This window comes from Carcharhinus amblyrhynchos, chromosome 33 (genome assembly GCF_965287045.1).
Source record: "Carcharhinus amblyrhynchos chromosome 33, sCarAmb.v2.hapA, whole genome shotgun sequence".
Lineage (NCBI taxonomy): Eukaryota > Metazoa > Chordata > Chondrichthyes > Carcharhiniformes > Carcharhinidae > Carcharhinus > Carcharhinus amblyrhynchos.
This window is the reverse complement of record NC_137356.1, coordinates 7,922,289-7,940,645: the sequence shown is the minus strand read 5'-3', so window position 1 is coordinate 7,940,645 and position 18,357 is coordinate 7,922,289. Positions and strand designations below refer to the sequence as shown.

The window sequence follows — 18,357 nt, the reverse complement described above, 5'->3', positions numbered from 1 at the left end:
TAACTTGGCATATTCCATACAGGGAACTGTAATGGCGAGGTCCACGAGGTTGGCCTCTTAAGAGTACAAGCTCCCTGATTTCTGATAGGCAAGGGAATTAAGGGTTATGGGGAGAAAGCAGGAAAGTGGAACTGATCCACTTCACATCAGCCATGATCTTATTGAATGGCGGGCAGGCTTGAAGGGCTAGATGGCCTACTCCTGCTCCTATTTCTTATGTTCTTATGATTGATCCATTATTGACGCTCAATCAGGGAGTGAAAAGGAAATGTTTTTAATTGGTTAATAAGGTACATAAGGGAATATGTTTAGACAAAAGCAAATTACTGTGGATGCTGGAATCTGAAACCAAAAGAGAAAATGCTGGAAAAGTACTGGGGTGTTCGCTTTGCTGAGCAGCTTCGGTCTGTGTGCAATCGGGACCCTGACCTACTGGTTGCTTGCCATTTTAACACATAATTTTGCTCCCATGCCCTTTTGTCCTTGGCCTGCTGCAATGTTCCAGTGAAGCTCAATGCAAACTCCAGGAATAGCATCTCATCTTTCAGCCAGGCACATTACAGCACTGAATTCAACAACTTCAGATGATTTGCTCTACCTCACCTACAACCCTTCGCTTTCATTCTATTTTATTTAATTTTTTTTTTACTGTTCTCTACTTTTTATTTATTTATTGTCTTTCTTCAATTTTCTTCCCACTCTTTTCCCCTACTTTATGCCCCTTCCCTCAACTTTTCTTCCCCTTTGCTTCTCCTTTTCTAAATCTTACCTCTGTCCCATCCATATTCCTCCCCCCCACCACCTCCCCCAACATCTTCATTTTAGCTTCTCTGCCGTTTGGCAATTCACACCTTTTATTTTCTCTGTGGACTGCCATTAGCAGCCTTTTCCCCTGGTTTCTGTGCCTAGGGCTCATCTTTCATTCCTTCACTCTGCATAAAAATATTTCCCACTTCTCTATGCCTTTTAGCTTTGACAAAGAGTTGTCTGGACTTGAAACGTCAGTTCTTTTCTCTCTTTACAGAAGCTGCCAGACCTGCTGAGATTTTCCAGCATTTTTTCTTTTGGTTTCAAAATACATTTAAACATTGAAAAGATTAGCAATAAAGTTAAATGATCCTTGAAACAAACTTAGTAAGCCAATGAGACTTACAGTTTATATATATGTGAATGCAGTAAGAAAATTGAACAAATCATTATGACTTTAAAGCATATATATTGATATTTTTAAATGAATGAATCATTGCTCAGCTGAAAGCCGGTTACCGTAAGGGGTGATGGTAAAGGCGAAGAGTTTGCAGCTAAAGGCATAGGAACCCTGTAGTTAGCGAAATACATATCAAAGTTTCTGGTGAGGGAACATATCTTACAAAATTATGAATAGGGATTTTCATTGTCTAGACATTGAGTAAATATGTACCTGGACGCAGGATCACATGTCCATCCAATTTGCCAATGAACCAAGGGGAATGTTCACTCTGACCTCTATGATGTGCGTCAGAAGTGACTTTAGTCAAGATGGGAGTTAGTATCTGGATTAAATGGACGAATGAGACATGATTATGCTGGATGCTGAAATGCAATTGGATGAGGTGCATGTCAGGAATTATTACTGATATATGTTTATTGAATGGAACTGATTTTAAACTAATATGAGGCAAGCATAATTGATAAGAAAATGTATAATTGATCTGTTTATGATTGTAAACTAGGCTTGTACTCGTTAGAGTTTAGAAGAATGAGAGGAGATCTCATTGAGACATATAAGATGATGAATGGGATGGATAGGATAAAGGCGGAGAGACTCTTCCCGCTCAGAAAGGACAGTAGGACTAGGGGGCACAGCCTCAAGATAAAGGGGGGGGCGGATTAGAACGGAGTTGAGGAGGAACTTCTTCACTCAAAGGGTGGTGAATCTCTGGAATTCTCTGCCCGTTGAGGTGGTGGAGGCTGCCTCGCTAAGTATTTTTAAGACGCGGGTTGATGGGTTTTTGATAAGCGAGGGGATTAAGGGTTATGGGGAGAGGATGGGAACGTGGAACTGAGCCACGACAGATCAGCCATGATCTTATTGAATGGCGGGGCAGGCTCAAAGGGCTAGATGGCCTACTCCTGCTCCTATTTCTTATGTTCTTATGTAAAGGACAGATTCATCGAAGAGGCTCTGTTGCCCTATCACAGGGCTGCTTAATTGTTTTCATGATCTCCGAGCAGTTGCTTGTTGTGTTTTTGTTAAATAGTTGTTACATTTTTATACAGAGATATCTGCTTCTTGGGTTTGTATTGTCTGTAGTTAAAGACAGGACCAGCCATCTCAATTTATTCCACAAAAGGGACTCTCTCCTCTATATAAATATGGGAGCGTCAGGTCTACTGGCACTCCGGATTCTGACTTTGTGCCTGAAGCACACTTGGAAGTGGAATTGAGTTTGTAAATAAATGAAATCTGGTGAAGGGACGCCAGCCTCTGAAGAGTTACTGCAGGAACAATAGCACAGTGGTTATATTACGGGTTTTGTAATCAAGAGGCCTGGATCAGTGCTCCAGAGACAGAATTTCAAATGGCAGCTGGGGAGTTTAAAATCAATTGAGAAAAAATAAAGTGAATAAAAATGTCAGTGACAGTACTCACAAAACTATCAATTGTCATTTCAAATCCACCTTGTTCATTAATGCCGTTTAGGGGAGTCTAAAACTAGAGGGCATAGGGTTAAAGTGAGAGGGGAGAGATGCAAAAGGGTCTAGGGGGGCAATTTTTTTCACACAGACTGTGGTGAGCATCTGGAATGAGCTGCCAGAGGTGTAGTAGAGCTGGATACACTTTTGTGTTTTAAAAAGCATTTAGACAGTTACATGGGTAAAATGGGTATAGAGTGATATGGGCCAAATGCTTGCAATTGGGTCTAGCTTAATGGTTAAAAACTGGGCGTCATGGACAAGTTGGGCTGAAGAGCCCATTCCATGCTATAAACACCTTGGCCGGAATTTTACCGCCTTGTCTGCACCGGAATCAGGGTGGGCGAGGCTCGCAGAATGGAATTCTCTGTAGACCTCGGGCAGGATTTTATGAGCCTCGCCCAAGCAAGGTCGTAAAATCCCATCCAATGACTCATGCGGCTCACTCACTAGCCTAAGTTGCCCATTACTGCTCTACAGCATCAATTAAACAGGCCATTTGACCCAACTAGTTCATGTTCGTATTTATGCTCCACAAGATCTTCATCCATCCCTATCAGTATCACCTCATTCCTCCCTCATGCGTTTATTCAGTCCCCCCCCCCCCCCACCCCAATACCTCTACGCAGCTCACATCAGCAGCTCCATGTGGTAGCACATCCCACATGTGTAGGATGTGCCTCACAGTGCCAGGGACCCGGGTTTGATTCCCAGCTTGGTCACTGTCTGTGTGGAGTTTGCGCATTCTCTCCAGGTGAGTGAGGGTGGTAAATGTCTGGAACAAGCTGCCAGAGGTAGCAGTAGAGGAGGGTACAATTTTGTCTTTTAAAAAGCATTTAAACAGCTAAGTTTAAGTTCATTTATTAGTGTCACAAATAGGCTTACATTCACACTGCAATGAAGTTACCAAGAAAATCCCCCAGTGGCCACATTCCAGTGCCTGTTCAGGTACACTGAGGGAGAATTTAGCATGGCCAATTCACCTAACTTGCAGGAAACCGGAGCACCCGGAAGAAACCCATGCAGACATGGGAAGAACGTGCAAACTCCACACAGACAGTGACCCAAGCCGGGAATCAAACCCCGGTCCCTGGCACTGTGAGTCAGCAGTGCTAACCACTGTACCACCATGTTGACCTACGCATGTGGGATGTGAGGCAGAAGTGCTAACCGCTGTGCCACCAGACCGCCCTACACAGTAAGATGGGTATAGAGGTATATGGGCCAAACTTGGGTAATTGGGACTAGCTTAATGGTTAATAAAAGGACGGCATGGACAAGTTGGGCTGAACAGCCTATTTCCATGTTGTAAACCTCAATGGCTCTATTTGCCATTTTTACCCAGTCTGGCCTACACATGACTTCAGACCCACAGAAAAGTGCTGTCTTAACTGCCCTTCTGAATGGTATTCAAGAAGACTGTCACCCCAATCTTCCCAAAGGCAATTAAAAATGGTCAATAAATACCAGTGACAATTTTATCCCATGAATGGAGAGATTGAAGAAAACTTTCAGATAGTGCAATGAAAAACATTAATCCACTTATTGCAATGCAAAGGAATACCAACCCCCCATTTTCACATTATAAACAGATAAAACATTTATTTTTAGGATGTTAGCATCACTGGTTAGGGCTGCATTTACGGCCCATCCCTAATTGCCCTTCAACTGAAGGGCTTTCTGGGCCAATTTAGAGGACATTTAAGAATCAACGACATTGCTGGAGTCACACATAGGCCAGACCAGGTAAGGACAGCAGATTTCCTTCCCTAAAGGACATTGGTGAACCAGACGAGTTTTTACAACAATCGACAATGGGTTCACGGTTACTGAGGCGGGCTTTAAATTCCAGATTTTGATTGAATTTAAATTCCACCAGCTGCCTTAGTGGAATTTGACTCCAGTCCCCAGTGCATTGCTCTAAGTCTCTGGATTACTAGTCCAGTGATAATATCACTAAGCCACTGCCTCCCCCAAATTTAAAATCAGCACTTTTCAAACTTCCACCTGCGGCACCACAGACTGCAAATACAGTTTCACATGATCCAAATTCAGTTTATATTATGGAGTAAACTCGGGATAGAAAATAACTGAATATGCTGGAGATAATGTTGCTCATTTGTTTGAGGTGGCTTAGGACATTCACTCTGTCAGACGGAAGAGGGAGAGTTTTAGACTAATGCTCCTTAGAATAATGTGCTCTTGGATAAGTGCGCTTAAGAGTTTAACCTATACCCACTCCTTCCAGAACAGGTGATAGCTTCAAATGGGAGGGACCACTGGCAATTGGAATACCACCACTTGCAAGTTCCCTCCAAGCGATACACACTATCCTGGCTTGGAACGATATTGCTATTCATTCATAGGTCAAAATCCTGGAACTCCCTCCCTAGCATGGGTTTCCTCCCACACGTCAGCTGTGATTAGCAGGTGAATACAAAGGGATCTTGGGGATAGGGTGAGATTGTTGGTGTGAGCTCAAAGGGCCAAATGGCCTCCTTCTGCACTGTAGGTGTATCATGGACTGCAGAGGTTCAAGATGACAGCTTGCTTAACCAACCAGCCCACCCCCCTTAAGGGCAATTGGGGTTGGGCAATAAGAATGCTGACCTACCCAATGGCACCCACGTGTCGTGAAATAATAAACTTGCTTTTCCCACTGGCAGCAATCCGAGGCCAGAACTCTCCATTCACCTGACGAAGGGGCAAACCCTGAAAGCTTGTGAGTTTACTATCAAATAAATTGGTTGGACGTTAACCTGGTGTTGTGAGACTTCTTACAGCAATCTGCCCTCCAGAGACAGGTGAGAAACAATTCCATGATGTGGTAATGTGTCTTGGAAATAATGAAGAGGATCCTGTTTCGATTATATTACTGCCTCCTAAAAACCTTAAGTGCACATTTCCTGTCAACAGCTTCCATCATCAATTCCTGTGTGCATATTTAATACGGACTGTGTAAAATTGCAACTACACTTGCCTGGCAGTGGAAATACTGCAGTATGACAAGTTTACATTGGATAGTTGTATTTAAAACGTAGGGTGAAGAATTTATAACGGAAGTAATATGAAGTATAAGGATACTAAGGTGACACAGTAGTCAGCCCTACTGCCTCACAGCACCAGGGACTCAGGTTCAATCCTAGTCTCGGGTGACTGTCTGTGTGGGTTTCTTCCGTGGCTGTGTGGGTTTCTTCCGGATGCTCCTGTTTCTTCCACAGTCTGAAGAGGTGCGGGTTAGGCTGATTAGCCGTGCTAAATTGCCCCTTAGTCAGAGGACACATAGAACAGTACAGTGCAGTACAGGCCCTTCAGCCCTTGATGTTGCGCCCACCTGTGAAACCAATCTAAAGCCTATCTAACCTACACTATTCCAAGATCATCCAAATTGTGCGGAGGGTGTGGAGAGTCTGCAGAAGGATCTAGATAGGCTGGGCGAATGGGCCAGGAAATGGCAAATGGAATTTAATGTTGGCAAGTGTGAGGTGGTCCACTTTGGTAGGAAGAATGGTAGGAAGGACTATTACTTACGGGGCGAAAAACTGCAGCAGGCGACGGTGCAGAGGGACCTCGGGGTCCTTGTGCATGAGTCGCAAAAACCCAGCTTGCAGGTGCAGCAGGTGGTCAGGAAGGCGAATGGGATGCTGGCCTTCATAGCGAAGGGGATTGAATATAAAAGTAGGGAGGTCTTGCTGCAGCTGTATAGGGCATTGGTGAGGCCGCAGCTGGAGTACTGTGTGCAGTTTTGGGCGCCGCACCTGCGCAAAGATATTTTGGCCTTGGAGGGAGTGCAGAGGAGGTTTACTAGGCTGATACCGAAGTTGAGGGGGTTGAGCTATGAGGAGAGGCTGAATAAACTGGGCTTGTACTCGTTAGAGTTTAGAAGAATGAGAGGAGATCTCACTGAGACGTATAAGATGATGAATGGGATGGATAGGATAGAGGTGGAAAGACTCTTTCCGCTCAAAAAAGACAATAGGACTAGGGGGCACAGCCTCAAGATAAAAGGGGGGCGGTTTAGAACGGAGTTGAGGAGGAACTTCTTCACTCAAAGGGTGGTGAATCTCTGGAATTCTCTGCCCGTTGAAGTGGTGGAGGCTGCCTCGCTAAATATTTTTAAGACGCGGGTTGATGGGTTTTTGATAGGAGAGGGGATTAAGGGTTATGGGGAGAGGGCGGGAAAGTGGAACTGAGCAGCGACAGATCAGCCATGATCTTATTGAATGGCGGGGCAGGCTCGAAGGGCTGGATGGCCTACTCCTGCTCCTATTTCTTATGTTCTTAAGTTCTTATATGTTTATCAAATGACCATTTAAATGCCCTTATTGTTGGCGAGTTCACTACTATTGCAGGCAGGGCATTGTTACGGGGATAGTGCCTGGGTGAGATTGTTGTTGGTGTAGGCTCGACGGACTGAAAGGCCTCCTTCTGCACTATAGGCTTCTATGATCTCTATATTTTATTTCAAATTAATCATTCTCTAACTCTACATTACCTAAACACTGCATAAATTTTATTGCATATAGTTAGAATCCCACAACCAGAAGACCTCTTATTGTGCCCACCTCAGTCCAATGCCAGCATCCGCACATCCTTACTGCCTATGTGCAAGGTGCGCAAGATCCAATTGAACAAAGAACAGTACAACGCATGTACAGGTCCTTCGGCCCATCATGCCTGTATCGATCACGTTGTCCTATCTTGACCAACCATCTATATTCCTGTATACCCTGCCTGTTCATGTGTCTATCCAGATAAGTCTTAAATGTCACCAACATGTCTGCCTCAACCACCGCACTTGGCAGTGCATTCAAGGCCCCCACCACCCTCTGTGTAAAAACACTCCCCTCCACACATCTCCATTGAACCTTTCCCCCCTTATCTTGAACGCACGCTCCCCTTGTAATTGTCATTTCTGCCCTGGGAATAAGCTTCCAGCTGTTCACCCTATCCAAACCTCTCATAATTTTATAAACTTCTATCAGGTCGCCCCCTCAGCCTCCGTCTTTCCAGGGAGAGCAAGCCCAGTTTATCCAATTTCTCCTCACAGCTAATACTCTCCATACCAGGCAACATGCTGCAAACCTTTTCCGTACTCTCTCCAAAGTCTCCACATCCTTCTGGTAGTGTGGTGACCAGAATGGGACACAGCATTCCAAATGTGGCCTAACCAATGTTTTATATAACTGTAACATAATTTGCCAATTTTTATACTCAATGCCCCGGCCGATGAAGGCAAACGTGCAATATGCTTTCTTCCCCACCTGTGCTGCCACTTTTAAGGATCTGTGGACCTGTACTCCCAGATCACTATGTCTATGCTCCTGACGGTTCTGTCATTTATTTTATAGCTCCCACCTGAATTGGATCTACCAAAATGCATCACCTCGCATTTGTCTGGATTAAATTCCAATTGCCATTTCTCTGCCCAATTTTCCAGCCTATCTATATCCTGCTATATGCTCTGACAATCTTCATCACTATGTGCAACTCCAGCAAGCTTAGTATCACTCGTAAACGTGCTAATCACATGCTAATCCTTTTCACATTTATTTATTACAAATAACAGAGATCCCAGCACAGATCCCTGTGGAACACCACAAGTTACAGACCTCCATTTAGAAAAACACTCTTCCACCACAACTGTCTGTGTTCTATGGCCAAGCGAGCTCTGAATCCATCCAGCAAGTTCACCCTTGATCATGTGTGATTTAACCTTTTGCACCAACTTGCCATGAGCACCTTGTCAAGTGCTTTACTAAAGTCCATACAGACAACATCCATGGCTCTTCCCTCGTCAATCATTTTTGCCACCTCCTCAAAAAATTCAATCAAATTAGTGAGACACGTCCTCGTTCGTACAAAACCATACCGTCTGTCACTAATGAGGCCAATCAGTTTCAAATGTGCAAAGATACTATTCCCAGGTATCTTCTCCAACCATTTCACTATCACTGACGTCAAACTCACTGGTCTATCATTCCCCGAGTTATGGTACCCTTTTTGCTACCCTTCTTAAGTAACAGGACAACATTGGCTATCCGCCAATCCTCTGGGACCTCAGCTGTGGCCAATGAGGAAATAAATATTTCTATTAAAGGCCCAGCAGTTTCACCTCTTGTCTTCCTCAGTATCTGGGATAGATGTCATCTGGCCCTGGGGATTTGTCTACTTTGATGCTTTTTAAATACACTTATCACTTCCTCCCTCGTAATGATGACTCGCTCTAGAGGGTTTACATATCCCTCCAAGACACCAATCAACACGCCCCTCTCCTTTGTGAATACAAAGTGTTTATTAAGGATCTCACCCACTTCTTTTGATTCTATGCATAATCTCCCTCCTTTGTCCTTTGTGTGGACCAACTCTTTCTTAAGCTTTCCTCTTGCTCCTAATGGCTTGGGATTCTCCTTAATCCTGCCTGCCAAGGACATTTTGTGACCCTTTTTGCCCTCCTGTTTGAGCTATTTTCTACTTCCCCTATACTCTTCAAGTGCTTCATCTGTTTTTAGTTGCAAAAACCTTATGTTTATATCCTTTTCCTTTTTAACTAGACTCTCAATTTCCCTGGTCATCCATGGTTCCTGAATCCTGCCTTTCCTGCCCTTCCTTTTCACAAGCACTTGCCTGTCCTGCACTCCAATCAGCTACTCTTAAAAAAACTCCCATGTGCCAGATGTGGGTTAATCCTCAAACAGCCTCTCCCAAACAATAACCTCCAAATCCTGCGTAATCTGGTTGTAGTTATCCTTTCCCCAAATTAGCACCTTAATCCTAGGACAACACTTATCCTTTTCCATGAGTATTCAAAAAGTTACAGAACTATGGTCACTGTTTGCCACATGTTCCTCCACTGCAATTCTGATGACCTGGCTGGGTTCATTCCCTAGTACCAGGTCCAGTAATAGCATGCTTTCTAGTCAGACTATCTACATATTGTCCCAAAAAACCTTCCTGGACACACTTAAATTCCAGACCCCTAGCCCCAAAGGATTTCCAGTCAATAAGAGGAAAATTAAAGTCTCACACTATAACAGCCCTATTACTTCTACACGTGTCCAGAATCTGCTTACATATCCGCTCCTCAACTTCCTGTGGGCTGTTAGAAGGCCTGTGGTATACCCTTATCATAGTGACTGCTTCTTTCCTGTTTCTGAGCTCTACCCACTGTGTCTATTACATGATTCTTCCAAGGTGTCCTTCCTCTGAACAGCTGTAATATGGTCCCTAACCAGTATTACAACTCCCCCACTTCTTTCGCCTTTCCCTCTGTCTCATCTAGAACATAGAACACTACAGCACAAACAGGCCCTTCGGCCCACAAGTTGCACTGATCACATCTATACCTACTAAGCCATAGACCTATCTATAACCCCCAATCCCATTAGATCCCATATACTCATCCAGATGTCTTTTAAAAGACCCCAGCGAGTTTGCCTCCACCACCACCGACAGCAGCCAATTCCATTCACTCACCACCCTCTGAGTGAAAAACTTACCCCTAACATCTCCTCTGTACTTGCTTCCCTGCACCTTAAATCTGTGTCCTCTGGTAAATGCACACGTCCCCAACCAGAAAATTTAGCTGCCAGTTCTGTCCCTCTTTTAGCCAAGTCTCTGTTACCGCAACCACATCCAAGTTCCGCGCAGGAATCAAAGCTCTAAGTTCATCTGTCTTAGCAATGCACTCCAGGCCCACTGAGTTTGACCTGCCCCAGCCTGCTCTTCCTATGAGCTAGCCTGGCCTTGGTCCCATACTCATTCCCAGTCTCTACACTTGCTGACCCATTGTTCTGATTCCCACCCTCCTGCCTAGTTTAAATTGCTTCAAAGTCGATAGTCCTGTTCGGATCCCACTATCTAAACTTGGCTTACAACCATTTTCAAATAATTATATAACATTACATATTAGCATTCTTTCCTTTTACTCTTTCATGGGATGTGGGCATCGTTGTTAGGTCAGTGTTTTCTGCCTATCCCAAATTGCCCTCAAGAAGATGGTGGTGAAAGACTTTCTTGAACTGCTGCAGTCCATAATTTGTAAGTTCCCCGTCAATAATATGTTTAGGAAGGGAGTTCCAGGATTTTGACTCGGCCACACTGAAGGAACAGCAATATATTTCCCAAGTCAGGATGATGAGTGGCTTGGAATGGAACCTGCAGGCGGTGGCATTCCCATGTATCTGCTGCTCTAGTCCTAGGTGTAGAGGTTGCCAGTTTGGAAGGTGCTGTCAACAAAGGCTTGGTGAGTCACTGAAGTGCAACTTGTAGATGGTTCACACTGGGCATTGATGGTGGAGAAAGTGGATGTTGAAGATGGTGGACGAGGTGCCAATCAAGCGGGGCTGGTTGGTCCTGGATAGTGTTAAGCTTCTTGAGTATTATCGGGGCTGTACTCACCTAGGCAAGTGGAGAGTATTCCACCACATTCCTAAGGCGTGTCTTTGAGATGCTGGGCAGGCTTTGGGGAGTCAGGGGCGAGTTACCCTTTTCCCTAGTCTTGTAGCCACAGTATTTGTATGGCTGGTCCTGTTCAGTTTTGGGGCAATTGTAACCCCCAGGACATTGATAGTGGGGAAAATTGAAGAACATTTCACACCAGCAACTCTCACTTCCAAAATGTTAACTTTGAAATATGACCAAAACATCTTTTACAACTTACATGTGATTAAGGACCTGAGCGATTGCAACTCCACTGGTCAGCTGCTGTTTGGTAGTGCAGGGTGATGGCACATGGAATGTCTGGAGCTAAGAAGTGAAAGGTACAAATGTTAAACCAAAGGCAAGACAACAGTAGGAAACCTTTCTTAACACTGTTATTGAGGCACTTGCATTAAAACTTAAAACTAGGATAGAGTCATACAATCTACAGTGCAGAAGGAGGCCGTTTAGCCTATCGACCTGATAACAATTACACTCAGGTCCTATCCCCCTAACCCACATATTTACCTTCTTTATCCTCCTGATGCTAACGGTCAGCTTAGCACGGCCAATCGCCCTAACCATCTTTCGGACTGAGAGGGGAAACTGGAGCACCTGGAGGAAACCCACAGACACGGGGAGAACGTGCAAACTCCCCACAGACAGTGACCCAAGCCAGGAATAGAACGTCAGTCCCTGGCACTGTGAGGCAGCACCCTAACCACTGTGCCACCATGCCGTCCCATGGCATATACCCGAGTATAAAAATGGAGGCTGACATTCAAGTGCAGTAGTGCTGGCTGCAAGTGCTGCCCTTTTGACAGGGTGCCATCCAACAGTTCCTTCTGTAAGTTTTCTGGTTTGAACAGTGATGTCAATGATTGTACAACATTATCCAAATTTCAGCAGGCAGTTCTCCTGGTGTAGGTTAAAATGTAGCCAGGGCCCCATCAGTAGACTTCTCCCGCAGACTGAGTAGCAAAGCAAATAGATGAGGGGATTCAAATTAAAAGTTGCCAGTACAAACATTCAGTGGGCACAGGCCAAAGTTAAAGAAATAAACAACAACAGAAGACAGGAAAGAATAATCATTTTAAGTGTTCGGTGTGGATATATATGTGTTCATTTCATAGAATCCTACAGTGCAGAAGAAGGCCATTCGGCCCATCAAATCTGCACCAACCGCAATCCCAGCAGGCCCTATCCCCACAACCCCATGCGTTTACCCTGGCTAGTCCCCCTGACACTAAGGGGTAATTTAGCACGGCCAATCCACCTAACCCACACATCTTTGGGTTGTGGGAGGAAACCGGAGCACCCGGAGGAAACCTATGCAGACATTGACCCAAGCTAGGAATCGAACCCGGATAACTGGCGCTATGAGGCAGCAGTGGTAACCACTGTGCCAGCCTAACAATGGTGATTTTTATAAAACTATTTCTGAATTTGATGGTTAAATCATTCAATCGTCACTGCTTAAAAAGGTAAAATGCAGCAGCTGTATCGCAGCTCAGCACACCCTGAATGCATCATAACCAATCACTGAAGTGAAGTAACTGCTACCTGGGCTAGTATGACAGACAAATTGCAAATGTTAATAGCCCATAGGAGCTACTTGTAGGAGGAGGATGTTGGCCAGAATATCTGAAGAACTCCATGCTCTGATCCTACAAATAGTGATAGGATCTTAAACGTTCTCAGAACAAGCACAGTGGTTAGCATTGCTGCCTCACAGTGCCGGGGACCCAGATTTGATTCCTGGCTTGGGTCACTGTCTGTGTGGAGTCTGCACGTTCTCCTCATGTCTGTGTGGGTTTCCTCCAGGTGTTCTGGTTTCCTCTCACAAGAGACATGCTGGTTAGGTGCACTGGCCATGTTAAATTCTTCCTCAGTGTACCCGAACAGGCGCCAGAATGTGGCAATAGGGGATCTTCACAGTAACTTCATTGCAGTGTTAATGTAAGCCTATTTTTGGCACGAAAACAGCACTCCTCCCTCAATGCTGAAGTCACTTGTCAGCATAGACCATGAGCTCAGGTTCTGTTCCCTGCTGCCATCAGGCTTTTGAATGGCCCTACTTTATATTAAGTTGATCTTTCTCTACACCCTGGCTATGACTGTAACACTACATTCTGCATCCTCTCCTTTCCTTCTCTATGAACAGTATGCGTTGTTTGTATAGCAGGAAAGAAACAGTACTTTTCACTGTATCCCAATACGTGTGATAATAATAAGTTTATTAATCACAAGTAAGGCTTACATTAACACTGCAATGAAGTTACTCTGAAATTCCCCTAGTCACCACACTCAGGTGCCCGTTCAGGTCATTGCACCTAACCAGCACATCTTTCGCACTGTGGGAGGAAGCCGGAGCACCCGGTGGAAACCCACACAGACATGGGGAGAATGTGCAGTCTCCACATACACACTCAGTGACCCTAGCTGGGAATCGAACCCGGGTCCCTGGTGCTGTGAGGCAGCAGGGCTAACCACAGTGCCGCCCTCCCTAAATCAAATAATAAAACTGAAATCATACGAGGCATGAATCAGCGGCTGATTCAGAGGTAAAAGTGCAAACAGCACCAGGCTGACACTTCAAAAGATTAGATAGCCACGTCGTTCAAGCCCAACAGATCTGTAACCGTGTTGGTGCTCCTCATATCTTACTTTAAAACCCCTTCTATTCCTTACGCTCTCTTGTACTTGCCTAATTTTCTATCTGCCTCAACTACTCAGATTGAGAGCATTTAAGTTAACCAAGTTTAACATTCTTTATCAGTGTTTCCCATGGAGGCACAATGCTCTGCAGTGCTGTTTCCCCACAAGACAAAGAATCATTTGTTCTTCCCTTGTGGACATTATTTAAAGGAATGAACACTGGCTAAAAGGCTGGGAGAGCGCACTTCCCCCTCTTCACAGAGTACAATGCGCAGCCATAACGCACAGTTAACCCAGGACAGGCAGTTAAAGCCCTGGTTTAAGCATTTCAGCTGAAGGTTTGCAACTGCGATGATGCAGCAGCAGAGCAGCAGCACCCTGACGTGTCAGCTCAGATTATACTCATGAACGCCTGGGCTCCTCAGTAACTTTTGCCACATCACTGGTTTCCAGTTTTACATCAGGAACCTCAACAATGCTCAACACCAGAATTTGTTTAAATTGAAGACTTGCTTCTAAGTTGTAAATTCTGTGGGTAAAATTTAACTTGAATTGATTGACCCCTCTCAAAATCGCACGCTTAGATCATAAAATATTTATACTGTTCTCTTCAAACAAATGCTTGTGTTGTAGAATCAGTGAACATCACAGTCAGGAATCAGGTTTGGTACATAAAAACATGCATAAATCATAGAATCACAAAATCCCCATAGTGCAGAAAGAAGCCATTCAACCCATCGAGTTTGCACCGACCACAATCCCACCCAGCCCTGTAACCTACACATTTACCCTGTTAATCTCAATGACACTAAGGGGCAATTTAGCAAGGCCAATTAACCTAACCCACACATCTCTGGACTGTGGGAGGAAACCAGAGTAGCTGGAGGAAACCCACGCAGACACGGGCAGCAAAGGCAAACTCCACACAGACAGTGACCCAAGCTGGGAATCAAACCCAGGTCCCTGGCACTGTGATGCAGCAGTGCTAAACACTGTGCTACTGTTTCTCTATGCTGCACACTAATGATAGAACTGGAGTTAAGTTACAGTTCAGGAGAGACCATTCAGCCCATCAGGTCTGCACCAGCCAAAAGAGAGAAAAAATGAAATCAGTGTTCATTTTAATCCTAATTTTCAGCCCTAGGATCCATAAGTGCAGAAAGAGGCCATCTGGCCCATCAAATCTGCATCAATTCTCAAACAGAACATTCTATCTAGGCCCACCAGATTAGACACAAAAGATCCCATGGCCACTATTTTGAAAATCAGGAATTTTATCCGCAGTCTCCTGTCCAATATTTATCAGAATGTGTGAACAGCAGGACAGAGATGCAGGCTGTTAAGGGACTGCAGGTGCAGCAGGTGGTCAGGAAGGCTAATGGGATGCTGGCCTTCATAGCGAGGGGGATTGAATATAAAAGTAGGGAGGTCTTGCTGCAGCTGTATAGGGCATTGGTGAGGCCGCAGCTGGAGTACTGTGTGCAGTTTTGGTCGCCGCACTTACGCAAGGATATTTTGACCTTGGAGGGAGTGCAGAGGAGGTTTACTAGGCTGATACCGGAGTTGAGGGGGTTGAGCTATGAGGGGCAGCTGAATAAACTAGGCTTGTACTCGTTAGAGTTTAGAAGAATGAGGGGAGATCTCATTGAGACGTATAAGATGGTGAATGGGATGGATAGGATAGAGGTGGAGAGGCTCTTCCCGCTCAGAAAGGACAGTAGGACTAGGGGGCACAGCCTCAAGATAAAGGGGGGGCGGTTTAGAACGGAGTTGAGGAGGAACTTCTTCACTCAAAGGGTGGTGAATCTCTGGAATTCTCTGCCCGTTGAAGTGGGGGAGGCTGCCTTGCTAAATATTTTTAAGACGCAGGTTGATGGGTTTTTGATAAGCGAGGGGATTAAGGGTTATGGGGAGAGGGCGGGAATGTGGAACTGAGCCACGACAGATCAGCCATGATCTTATTGAATGGCAGGGCAGGCTCGAAGGGCTAGATGGCCTACTCCTGCTTCTATTTCTTATGTTCTTACGTTCTTACCTGAGGAAAATGGCAGTTGTCCTGAAGATGGACAACTCCACCAACTCCATCATGATGCCATGACTCAGCACATCTTCCCTTACCCCAGTCAGCATTCCACAGGGACTGTTCTCTCCAGAATACCCTGGTCCATTCCTCCATCACACCCAACACCTCACCCCCACCCATGGCATCTTCCCATGCAGTAAAAAGTCTGACAACACCAGGTTTTAGTCCAACCTATTTATTTGATAATATACTCACAAGCTTTCGGGGTTAGTCCCTTCGTCAGGTGAATGGAGAGTTCTGGCCTCAGACAGAGCATATAGAGCACAGACAGTTTAGAGATTACTGATTAGTAATCTCTAATCAGTAATCTCTAAACTGTCTGTGCTTTATATGCTCTGTCTGAGGCCAGAACTCTCCATTCACCTGACGAAGGGACTAACCCCGAAAGCTTGTGAGTATATTATCAAATAAATAGATTGGACTAAAACCTGGTGTTGTCAGACTTTTTACTGTGTTTACGCCAGTCCAACGCCGGCATACCCACATCTTCCCATGCAACAGAAGGTGCAACACCTGCCCCTTTACCTCCTCCCTGCTTACCATCCTAGGGCCCAAAGCTACTGGTCTATTGCTCCCAATGCAGTCTACTCTATATCGGAGAGTCCAAATGCAGACTGGGTGACACTCCGCAAACAGGACCTAGACCTTCCTGTTGCCTGCCATCTCAACACAGCACTTTGCTCTCCTGTCCACATGCATTTCCTTGGCCTTTTGCAATGTTCTACCAAACCCCGTTGAAAACTGGAAGAACAGCACCTCATCTTCCAATCGGGCACTTTACAGCCTTCCAGAGTGAGTTCAACAACTTCAGAGTATGAACCCTCCCCTCCACCTTCATCCCATTTCCATTTATTTTGTTTCATTTCTTCTTTGCATCTCATTCATCCATTTTTATCACCCTTCATTTTTCCACTTCTCCATTCTTGCTCTCCAACTTGTCTCTGCCCTCCCCCTGCCTCCTTTGGGACAACTGCCACATTCCTCAGGTAGTTCCCTAACAACCTGTACCTTTGTTCTGCCATTCACAGATTTTGATTACTTAATGGATCCTTTTAGCAACTTTCTCAGTCTTCTTCATCATCACCGCAAGAAACCAAAAGAAAAGTTGTGAGTGTAGCCCAATCCATCACTCAATCCAGCCTCCCAGCCTCCCATCCACTGACTCTGCCTCGGTAAAGCAGGCAACATAAGTAAGCACCCAACGCATTCCTAAACATTCTCTCTTCCACCTTTTTTTGCCAGGAAAAAAATACAGAAGTCTGAGGTCACGTACCAACCAACTCAAGAACAGCTTCTTCCCTGCTGCCATCAGACTTTTGAATGGATTTACCTCACACTAAGCTGATCTTTTGCTACACCCTAGCTATGACTGTAACACTACATTCTGCACTCTCTCATTTCCTTCTCTATGAACAGTATGCTTTGTCCGTATAGGACGCAAGAAATAATACTTTTTACTGCATGCTAATACATGACAATAATAAATCAAATCATTTACATTTCCTTCATCCAATTACACCCTCCCAACCCTTGTAGTATAAATCTCGTCTGATTCTCTTTGCTCTTAGCTCTGACGAAGGGTCATCTACACTCAAAAGGTTGGTTTTATTCTCTCTTCACACATGCTGTCAGGCCTGCTGAGATTTTCCAGCATTTTCAGTTTTAGTTTCAGATTCCAGCAGTATTTTGCCTTTAGTATCACACTGTTTGTCAGAGCTTGTTGTGTGTAAATATGGTGCTTGGTTGTTGTCCATAACAGGGACTACACTTTAAAGGTGCTGCTGCATTGGCTGTGAAGCACTTTGGGATATCCAGAGGCGGTGCAGGGCGCTATATAAATGCAGGTCGTTGATGTTTTCATCCTCTGGGCCCCTGTGTGTTGTCTCCCACTTTTCCCTTCATCCTGTGTAACCAGCTCCTGGTTTTCACTCAAGTCTCCCTGCACCTGACACCGGTGATATCTTCCAGCTCTGGGGAAAGGCACCTGAAAATAAACATTAACTTACATCCTCCTGGCTTGGGGCTGCCAACTGAAGCATTAGCTGCAACTTGGCAGTTGTTGACTCTTTAAAAAGCTACAGGCAGGTGGAAAGGTGGGGGGGAGGGGGAAACGGCTTATCAATCTCACCCATAGCAAGAGGCTGTCGCACAGCTCGGCTTTGTCCAAGCTCATCTTTTTCTTTTTTCAAAGCGGGGCTATTTTAACGACGACGCCACTGAATCCTCCTCGCTGGCAGCTCTCTCTCGCTCCTGTCCCTCACGCTTCGTTTCGCCTTCGCGCAATCCGTCCCCACCGGCTTCCGTACCAACAGCCACCAGCCAGCCTCCCCCCCCTGCCCGTGCGCCTGCGTTAACCTGCCAGCCAACCCCTGTTAATGCGCCTGCGTCAACCTGCCAGCCAACCTCGTTAATGCGCCTGCGTCAACCCCGTTAATGCGCCTGCGTCAATCTACCGGTCTGCCCTATACTCCTGATAATACGCTTGCGTCAATTTGTGGAGATGCCGGCGTTGGATTGGG

General features: G+C 45.3%; 1 protein-coding gene across 1 annotated transcript in view; it reads right to left on the bottom strand.

Annotated features, from left to right (window-relative positions):
- Positions 1-18,184, bottom strand: part of hook2 (hook microtubule-tethering protein 2) — a 68,223-nt gene extending 50,039 nt beyond the window's left edge. The window contains exons 1-2 of the mRNA XM_080216763.1: positions 17,967-18,184; positions 11,339-11,424 (exon numbers count right to left, since the gene is read on the bottom strand). Coding sequence (XP_080072889.1) covers positions 11,339-11,424; positions 17,967-18,011 — 131 coding nt within the window. The 5' untranslated portion in view covers positions 18,012-18,184. The remainder of the gene's footprint in view (positions 1-11,338; positions 11,425-17,966) is intronic.
- Positions 18,185-18,357: the final 173 nt, after the last annotated feature.